The sequence below is a fragment of the Montipora capricornis genome, chromosome 1 (assembly GCF_036669925.1).
Source record: "Montipora capricornis isolate CH-2021 chromosome 1, ASM3666992v2, whole genome shotgun sequence".
Taxonomy (NCBI): Eukaryota; Metazoa; Cnidaria; class Anthozoa; order Scleractinia; family Acroporidae; genus Montipora; species Montipora capricornis.
This window is the reverse complement of record NC_090883.1, coordinates 1,144,032-1,154,818: the sequence shown is the minus strand read 5'-3', so window position 1 is coordinate 1,154,818 and position 10,787 is coordinate 1,144,032. Positions and strand designations below refer to the sequence as shown.

General features: G+C 41.3%; 1 protein-coding gene across 2 annotated transcripts in view; it reads right to left on the bottom strand.

Annotated features, from left to right (window-relative positions):
• The window catches only part of LOC138044349 (fibrinogen alpha chain-like), a 217,976-nt gene extending 207,658 nt beyond the window's left edge, over positions 1-10,318 (bottom strand). Inside the window, exons 1-3 of one of the 2 annotated variants that reach the window (XM_068891755.1) lie at positions 10,125-10,318; positions 6,542-6,762; positions 5,715-5,805 (exon numbers count right to left, since the gene is read on the bottom strand). In XM_068891755.1, the coding sequence (XP_068747856.1) occupies positions 5,715-5,805; positions 6,542-6,762; positions 10,125-10,242 (430 nt within the window). In that variant the 5' untranslated portion in view covers positions 10,243-10,318. The remainder of the gene's footprint in view (positions 1-5,714; positions 5,806-6,541; positions 6,763-10,124) is intronic. The other variant, XM_068891146.1, reaches the window with a different exon arrangement.
• Positions 10,319-10,787: the final 469 nt, after the last annotated feature.

Sequence of the window (10,787 nt, the reverse complement as noted above, 5' to 3'; positions counted from 1 at the left end):
GTTCAGTTCCTGCAAGAGATAAGGATGAGGTTTGGCACTTCACTTTCTCCTCAGCTCTCACTTCTACGAAACATTCTTCAGGGATGTGTGTACTGTTGAACACACTCTTGAGGTCTTCTGTAAAGCATGTTAACCACTTGGGACCTTCCTTCCAAAGCGGACACCTTGACAGCTCCACGGGACTCAATCCTCTCGAGGGGATATCGGCTGGGTTATCCTTTCCGTTACAGTACTGCCCTCTACTTGCTGGAACAAGGTTCCTGATCTCATTTACTCGGTTTCGGACGAATTGCTTCCACTCTCTTTCCTCGCCCTTAATCCAAAACAATGTTACTCTCGAGTCAGTCCAACAGGTCATGCTCTAAAGCTTCCTTAACATGTGTGATAAGTCTCGCTAATGCCAAGGCGGCAAGAAGCTCTAGTCTTGGAATAGTTAATTCCTTCACAGGGGCAACTCTGGACTTGGAGGCAACCAACTTGACATAGCCTCCAACGGTCGTTGTCATCTGCAGATAGATGACTGCAGCATAGGCTTTACTGGATGCATCGCCAATCCCATGAAGACTACAACTGACAACCTTGTCTTGAATTCCTTGGAAATAGCACTTTCTAACCCATTTAGCAGCTTGCGCCACATCTTCAACAAATTGTCATTCAGGGGGTCATCCCAACCAATTTTCGTTTTGCAAAGTTCCTGGAAGAACAACGTCAACTCTAAGATGATTGGTGAAAGGAATGCAAAGGAATCATAGAACTTCGCAGCAACACTAACAACATTTCTCTTGGTGGGTTGAATACATCCTTCAAGGGGTTCCAGCATACTCCAAGCACCTTTTGTTCCGACCTGCCGATATCTTCTACTCCACCACCTCTTAGGATAAGTCTTGTCCTCTTCTGAAACAACATGCCCTTCCAGAAGAGCTTGGGATGACTGTTAATGCCCAAGTTCAACACTAGACGTATCGGCATTAGACTTTCTGCTTTCATTACACTGGATTCTGTTTGTTAGTTCAGGGGAATTTGACACAAACTTCCTTAGGTTGAATCCTCCCTCAGCAAACCTCAGCTTGGACTTCAGATATAGTTCATAAGCCGCGTCGACCTCGGAGGCTCCAGACCTTAGGTCATCGACATAAATCGAGCAAAGAAATTTCTCCACAAATACAGGATGGGCTTCCTTGTAATGTTCAATGTGATGCTTGGTTGTGGCATGTAGCAGGAAAGGACTGGATGAGACCCCAAATGCAACGCGAGTGAACCTCAGAATCACAATTTCTGGCGAGAACTTGTCTATGTCATCCACCCATAGGAATCTTAAGACGTCTCGGTCTTCCTCTGTAATTCCCACCATCAGAAACATTTTTTCCACATCACCAGTCAAGGCCACTTGATTAACGCGGAATCTCAAAAGTACATAAAATATGTTCTCTGCAAGGGATGGACCAGTGTACACGCAATCATTCAAGGCTACACCATCAGATTTCGCGGAAGCATCGTACACAACTCTAACCTTGGTTGTTGACTTGTCGGTCTTTGTGACTGCATGATGCGGTATATAGTGAACCCTACCAACTCCTCCTTCGCTAGGTTTCTCCACAACTTCAACTATGCCTCTTTGTAGCTGTTCCTTTATTACAGAATTATATTCCTTCAGGACTTCAGGCTCTTGGCGAAGACGTTTAAGAAGGTTCTCTAGGCGCTTCCTGATTAGCTCATAGTTGCCTGGAAGACTGGGATGTGGTGTTTTCCAGGGCAGATGGACCTCATATCTGTTATTCTTAAAGGATATCTGCTCGTGGAAATGTCCAATGTCCTTGGTCTAATGCCAAGTGATTCTAGTTCCCAGAATGTCTTTAAATTTTCATCGAGGGTCTCGTTAGTAACATCAACAGGGTTTACTCCACTCTTTAGAACATGTGTTGTGACGAAATTACTTTGGTACCTGTCAACTTGTATTCCCTCTGGAATTGGACCTGACAACACCCATCCAAGTTTGGTTTCAATAGCAGTGGGGCCATGCTCCCCCCTATCACCCTGCCAGACATATGACTCCAATACTGGTCTGATCCAACCATAATATCAACCTCAACATTATCTTCACCAGCACCATAATTCGCAAGTTCGAGTCCCGTATACAGCATATGTGAGGGTAGCTTCTGCAATAGATTGGCTCTGCAGAGGATCGCAAATGATGGGAACCACAAAGGCAGATAGTTCTACACCTTCCCCATGACCAGTGGCAACACAGAGTCGAACAACATCCACACACTGCCTGTTCTCCTTCGTTGAGCCAAATGTCTTGATGGATATCCTTTGACTGCTTTCAGCTGGTAAATTCAGATGCCCTCTTAGCCTTGCACTCACACAGGTTTATTGAATTCCACTATCCAGGATGTCGGGCTTTCGCTTTGACTGCTGAGTTTCCTGGCTTGTAGGTTAGTGCATTGGCTGTTTGAAGAAGGACTAGAGTAGAGGCACTGACGTATAAGGCTGTGAGGTTCTGTCTTGAATTCCTCGAACGGTTCTGGGTCTGTTCCTGTGTGGGTGCGGCTCTTGAGGAATTTACGCCAGAGTTGGGGCCACCTTTATTACTGCCTGAGGGACAATAGTTCCCCGGTTGCTTCTGAGGATGTTCTTGCTTGGGTGTTGTTCTTGAAATATTGGTACCATTGTTGCCATTGGATGGACAAATGCTGATATGGTGTTTACCCTAACACTTGAAACATTCATGCTTTGAAGGACAGTTTTTGCTGAGATGGTCCTTTCTGAGGCAAACAAAACATCTTCCTTGTTTGATGAGAATATCCTTGCGGGCAGCAGGATTGGTTACCATTTTGCAGGAGTTAGAGGGATGGCTCTGCTTACAATACGTACAAGTGGGTCCTGAGTGTTTCGTAAATAAGGCAGATGTAGTTGAACGCATCTGGAAGTTTGGAAATGCCTGACCTTCAGCTGATAACTGTGACTCATCATGAAGGACTGCACGCTCTCTGGCTTCCAACTCGTTTTCTAATACACCCATAATAGTATCGAGTTGCCATTCTTGATCCTTTATTTCTCTACTAATAATCAATCGCAGCTCCTGAGGCAGCTTGTTCATAATAATCGATGATAGTAAACTTCCATAGGAGCCTGAAGGGCGTCCTAGGGACTTAAGACTTCTTACATGAGACTCTAAAGTGTCATACAGTTCCCTGAGCTTTCTTGGCTTTACTGGGCTGACATTAAAAAGAATATCCATGTGGCGATTTATAATCTGTTGTTTGTTTCCAAACCACTTCTTAAGGATTGCAATTGCTTCTTCGTAATTGGATGCGGGGAGAGACAGACCGGAAATGGCATCAAGAGCTGGTTTCATGAGAAGTGAGTTCAAATCATTGAACTTGTCAATAGGAGCCAATTTAGGATTCTTGTGGATAGAGGATTCAAAGGCATCCCAAAAGGTGGGCCATGTACTAACTTCCCCATCAAACTTTTTCACGTGCAGTTTTGGTATTTAACTCGAGGGCCTGTTTCTTGTATGGATGAACTGGCAGCAGGATTACTATTAGGAAGTTGGGCAGAATGATTTGAGAGTTCCAAATTTCCAAGACCAACTTCTGTAGCTACATTAAGCCTTATTGGCGATTCAACAGAGTCAGTTGAGGGTTTAACATCACTAGAATCAGCAGATACAGAAGGGCTTACCGGTGTCTTGTGTTTTGGCGCGTCCACGTTCTTCGTTGGGGGCTCGAAGCTTCCAGAAAATCTTCGATCATTGTAATTGTGAGTTGAATCAATTCATTTACAATATCTGCTTCGCGGATTTCGTCTTCAATTTCCTCCTCTTTCACATTTGACAGGATTTCTTCGTCTAAAACCTTCAGGGTTCCCAATTTGGCGCGCAGAGATTCCCTTTGCTGACGAAGCTTCGACACATGCAGTGTTGGCGCTTGTTTGTACTTGTCCAAGTTAACATCGACGATCAGGGCACCCAATTGCTCGTTAACTTCATGGGCGATGCCCTTTTCCTTCAAAGTTTCGAATCCCTTTGGGTGGCATCACTTGATAGGTAGTCGAGTCGAAGAATGAAGAAATATCCAGAGCACGTGAGTGTGAACAAGAATTGACCGGTTCAAGAATTATAAACACAAGGAGTATCACCACAGGAACAATCCGGCTCGAAGTGACCATGTATGAGAAGGTAACGCTATAGGGCGTTTCGCTGGATTCAGAGGCTCAAATCTTGAAGTTTCACATCGATTTAATATCAAAACGTGCACTACTCACTGTACATACAACAACTCGAACTCGAACGAACTACTAAACTCACATGATTCGCAAGACGTGCTACTCACGTGATCCGATGTCACGGGTAACACCATACTGTCCGTAAAACGTTCCTTGTTCTCACTAAGATAAGAACAAATCTCTCCCATTTTGTCAAGACTCCATCATTATTAGTCTTCTTGGGGGTTTTTTAGTGATTCGCTTTTTTGATGACTTTTTGGTGTTCTTACTACCCCTCCAGGGACGTAAGTTAGTAGCCTTTGGTTCTAAAATTCAAACAACAAATCAAGCCTAGACCTAGTTACACCTGTGTAACGGTAACAGTTTTTGGGACAAATTGCTTGGTCAATGAAATATCTTCTCTTCTCTTTCACCGGCCTTTATACTCTGTCTGCGTGGCTACTTCAATTTTAGAAAACGTATCAGTATCTGCGGGGGATAGTGAGGCTGGATATTCGAAGTCAATATTCTTTCCCAATGTTGATCCGTCTTCCACAAGGGGCACATTCTTAGCAGGAACCTTATCTGCAATACCAGTTTGCTTTCTTTTTCTTGGCTCTCTCTCTTTGTTCTCTGTGGATCTGATCTTTGGAGCAGGTATTCGAGGTTTACTCTCACAATCGTACCCTTTCAATTTATATACAAAGTTGGTGTAGGGCATTCAGACGTTCTGTAACCTCGTACAAAATGATTTGAACAGACATTCGTACTCATTGTAACCTTGAATTGGTCACGATTAATAGCTCTAGCCCACGATAAAACATCTTTGTTGTTCCTGGGCGAGTAAAATCTTAATATTCCAACGTGAGAAAGAACCTTTTGCTTTTCTGGGTACCTCGTCGCAACCCCACACAGCACAATGATCGCCACTAGGCATATTTTCAATATTATTTGCATATATGAGCTTAAAAATAAGCCAAAAGCCAGACTGTACACAGATAAATACAACTGAAAAGGCTTTATTAAGTAATTTCCTCCAGATTTATACCTAATTTTGTAATATTGCGAGATCATGACGCGATGTCAATTTCACAATGAACCTTGCGCAAGCATGAAAGTTTTTCATTACATTCTATCTCATATTTCACGGTTATTCAAATAAAAACTTACACTTGCCACGTATCAACATTGCCCACATCGATTTCTCATAAAATTGTGTCGAAAAACTCGTTGATCTCTCTCCAAAATCGTTTTTTGGACGTCGCAGTAAGTTTCCCCCATACATTTATAGTGACTTGCAATCTTGCAATCTTTGCCCCCTGGCGATCCCAGAACCCTTTGCGTATAACACAGGGAACCGATTAATGACAACCAAGAGCCATGGCTCTTGTGGCAACTCATTCATTATCATCATAACAGTCACAGCAACCTCTTGATTAACATGAGAATTTTTAACAATTAGCTATGTTCTTACATTATTTACTTTCTCCTAAAGAGAGACTCACGTTGGCAACGCTTTCCTTTGTAACCAGTATGGCAATGAGTGCTATCCGTATACTTCCTTCCCTTTTCATGAGAAATATCGACGCATGTCACCTTAAAGCATACAAAATGTTTTTTTAAAAGGTCCTTGGTTAGTATTTCTGCATTTTTAGGGTCAAAGTTCAAAGGTGCATTCGGCAATTCAATTGTTCAATTTAGCTATTCCAACCTTCAATCCAACAATTCAAACATTCAATTGGGTAATATTCGGCAAATCAATTCAATTAGGCCAAAGGCCGTTCCCTTTAATGATTGTTTAGGATTCTTTCTGTATTGGTAAAACATTGACCTGTGACTTGTGACGCCAACTGAATATTTGCGTTGCCGAATTGAATATTTGAATTGTCGAATTTAACATTTGAATTGTCGAATTGAAAGTTTGAATTGTCAAATTTAAAGTTTGAATGACGTGTTTGAATTTTGATATTAAAAAAAAACGCACCCAACCTCGTTCCCAGGGTCCTCTCTCTTCCTTCCTCGAGAGAGGACCCTGGGAACGAGGTTGAAACGCACCTTATTTACATCCCCGAGCCCCGGCCTGTGTGGCTTAGCTGTTATCAACCCCACTTCTCAACTCTGCGACCCGGGTTCAACCCTAGCCTCAGCCATGACGTTATACTTGCAGTTTCAGTCAATCTCAATCTGATACAGAGGGTTTTTCTCAGGGTTCTCCGGTTTTCCTCCCTCATCAAAATCAGCTCTCAATTACATTCACCTATTGCAGGATACCTTGGATCCTTCCCTTACATTGAATTAAATGAACAAAGTTACTGTTATTATATCAACTGACCTTAATCGAGCCATAGTAGTTGGACCCTTTCATCGCTTTAAAATCACTTTGTTTCATTTGCCGTGTTATGTTGTTCAATTCACAGACGCGTTTGTCCGCTTTACCAGTCGCGTGGTGGACATTGAATGACTGGCAGGTCTTGGTAGCGATACACTTCACCTGGCATTCAAACTCGTCACCAACAAGTATAGAACTTGTGTTATGACCAACCAACACGTGATCTAAAGCAATGAGAGATAAGAGAAACATACTGGATTGACAAGAAATAAGGTCCTTCAATCCCGCGATCCCGACCAAAATTTTCCCTTCATCTCGAAATCCCTAAAGTTTTTATCGGCCAATCCCGATACCGGTCATGACGTCACAGCATGATGTCCAGACCTCGTCGTCAATTACAACTAGAGTTGATTTGGAATACACTTTGTTAGTCTTTTCCACCAACCTTCATGATCCAATAGGCCTTTTTAAAACAAACGATCACATGGTACAAAATCCGTCATGCTGGACGGCAAGCTCATTATTATTCCCCCACTGGGACATTAAAACAAAGAGATCTGAACCATTCAAGCTTGGCTTGCCTTTGTTTTAATGTCCCAGTGGGGGAATAATAATGAGCTTGCCCTCCAGCATGGCGGATTTTGTACCTTATGATCGTTTGTCGCAAAAGGCCTATTGACCTTAATTTTAGCATTAGCAATCAAAGTTCTGAAACCGAAATGCTGCGGTTCATTGAACAAGCAAACAAACACCACCCGCCCACAATTATTTCGCGGCTGAAATTTCAGATGCAGAAATGACATTTCTGGATACAAACATTCACAAAGGTTCAAGAACAACCCAGTGCTTGATGTGGACACGCACTTCAAACCTACATAAACACTTCAAAACACGCACTTCTCCTCGTGACACCCATCATAAGTCAAAAAAGACTTCACTGATAAAAGGCGCGGCTCAGAGACTTCTCAGAGCAAACTCTTAAAAAATATTTGAAGAGCTCATTCAAAACATTAAATTATGCCAACGTGAAAGAAGTTATCCCGAGAATCTTGCTCATGCAAAAGACGCTCTCAGAGATGCAACTCAAAAACGGGACATTGGCAGGAAAGCAAGGTTACACAATTCGCCTTTGTCACACGGCGGCCATATTGTCCCGGGAGACCAAAAAAAGCTTTGTTTTACCACGCCAAGTCTCGCAGTGAAAACCATAGGGGTGAGGCTCTGCATTCTGAATTCCTGGATCTCGGGGCTTCAAAGTGACGATTTCCCGGATCCCGTTTCGTAATAACGCTAAATCCCGCGTCCCGTCCATAAATGCAATCCCGAATTCCGATCCCATATTTCTTTAGAATCCCGAATCCCGGGCTCTATAAAGGCCAAATCTCCGATCCCGAAAACCTTATTGGGGACCCTCAAGAAACGCATCGAGTTTTTTTTTTTTTTGAAAGAAACTCCGCGCAGCAATGGAAACTAGCAGATAATGTATAATGCACTTATTTACGCATGTTAAGGCACCTGGCTTCTTCAGTGTATCAATAAGACAACTAAATTGTTAATGTTAAAAACGTCTCTAAGTATTTTAGTTAATTGTCCTCACAGTTACGCTACAGCTTGCATTTCGTCTACCTTTATTTATACTACTAACGAAAACAAAATTAAATTAAATGAGCAATACTTCTTTCCTCTGTCCAAACCTGCGCGAAGCCAGTGATGTTCAATCCTTTTAGTTTGAATTTGAATTAATTAATTTTGGCAACATTTCACAATCGACACTGGTGTTAACGGATATTTACCTATTTCATTGCTTCATTTTACACTCGAGTGTTCCCTCAGCATCGGTAAAAGAATCAAGTCGCAACAGGGACAAAATAATAAGCTAGCAAAAATTAAGAACACTGACAGAACATTAGCTCTCTGTGAATGAGCTAAAAAAATTCATTTTTCGTGTGCAAAGGAAATACACGAAAGTTAATAACTTTTTCATCTCTCCTACACGGTATTTGGTCGATTAAACGCCGACCTCCAAGTCGATTAAACGCAGCACCTAATGAGACGAATGCAGCGTTTATTCGAGGCTTTTTTAGAAAAAACGAGTACACGTTAAATTCTCTGAACGTCGATCACAAGCCAGGCAATTACGCTTCTATCTCAGCAAAAAAGGCGAGACATTGCAACTTTAAACATGTCTCTGTTTTGAAATAATATTTACAAATCATCTACCGTAATTGATGTCAGTGAGTTAAGAAATATGAATTTTAAATAAACGCCGCATTGGACAAGATAAAAATTTAATAAACGCCGCCGCGTTTAATCGAACCTGGTAAATACGGTATTTCATATATCATTTCCCTTAATGCCATTCATTTACTTCATAACCCACATTTTGAGTGCACTCGAAGTAGTCAAAATAGTTTTCCTACTGTGACGTTTTCTTCGGCATTCTAAGCCTGAAGAGTCCTCTAAAATACCTTTTGTTTTCGCAATAATATTTAATTACCATTTAGGGGTGTAAAAAGGTTACGCGCAGCCTCGTTCCCAGGCCTTTAAGGCAGGGATTCACCTGAAAGCAGTTTTCACGCCGCTTAAAATCGGTTTAATGGCAATATCTTGTTCGCGTTTCAAGCACTACAAAAACCCTATGCTTAAAACACAAATCAATGTTTTGAGGTGTTTTTATCATTTTGTATTTTTAATGGTTTTATTTACTAGTAATAGGTACACGGAAATCAGAAAACTGAAAAGTTGGATAGTAGAGGTTGTAGTATTTACATATAAATGACGGAAAAATGGAACTGGAGCCCGACACTGAGTGTAAGATGATGACTGTAACGGTCCAATTTTCTTACATTTCTTTGCAAAATCGAGCAATTTGAAATCACTTTACTTGAAGATTATAGCCCGGACAAACAAGTAGGTTCAAGTTTTCAGTAATATTCAGGTTTACATAACAACAGTTTTCCGGTTGATTTAGTTTCGAACGCTCCTCGCGTAATTCGGTAAAAAACACTTAGAATAAAGGGCATACAGCGCGAAAACAAGTACGGTGACTCCATCTTTTTATTGCATTTTTTTTAATGTTCTGTGTATGAAGATCAATTGTGCCAAGTTTGAAAAAATCTGGATAGTAAGTCATTTTCAAGGAAATTACCTTAACCTGGCATTACTTGCTGAATACTTGGCTAAATTCTCCTCTAAATTAAAAAATATATACATCAATGAAAACTGAATGAAAACGAAGGCAGATAGGTAATAGCCCACATTTTGAGTTGACTCGAAGTATTAAAAGTAGGAAGGTTTTCCTAGTGACATTTCCTTCAGCGGCATTCTATAAATATGAAGAGTCCTCTAAAATACCCCCCTGTTTTCTTGATTTTTAATTACCATGGAGGGGTGTGAAAAGGTTCTGCGTTGAATGGCGTGTAAAAATAGGAGCTTGGCACAATGGTATCCCAACAGTTGCTTTTGCCTAGGATTATTTTATGAATACTCAGCTAAATTCTCCTCTAGACTAAAAAATAAATAAATTGAAAAAACGTAGGTAAAACGTCTGAAAACACAGTGTGAAATGTTAAGTTTTGTAACTTACTTTGTCGGGTCTCGAAAAATCTTCCGCAAAAGTCTTCCCTCATAGACACAAGCACAATTCCGATCAGACAGTAGAAGCAAGGAAATATCAGGCGAGTTAGCCACAGTGAGTGAGCCATGGCTTCATGAGAGCTGTTGCAGCTTTCCTTTAGTTAGCGAGTGAGGTTTACATTTGAACACGTATTAGTTTCGCTTTTTATATGTGATCTAACATGGCAGCTGCGGCATTCCCCCCCCCCCCCCTTCTCCCCCTCATGATCACCCTTGTGGATTGACAGTTATTGACCATTTCAGTCTTCCTGGGATTCGGACACGACGAGGGAAGGTTTTTGTGCGGAGTATTGCTGCTTATAAGCTAAGGGGAAAAAATCGGGATCGACATTTATTTGATTCTGGCTAACTGAAATAAAGTCTTTAAAAGATTGCTCAGCATTTTCACTCATTTGAATGTCGAAAGCGCCTTTATTGAATAAAGTTGTGTCAATAGTCAGTTGAATTTCCATTAGAAACACTATAATTTTTAGTGTTAATCCCTCGAGATGGTGTTTTCGCCCGAATGAGGAAGATGTTTCGGAAAGTTAAATGAAGATATCTGTTTTCCAGAAAACCTTGTCCGGCCTCACACAGGAAATATTCATCCATGTTTAATTACTTAAAATAGACG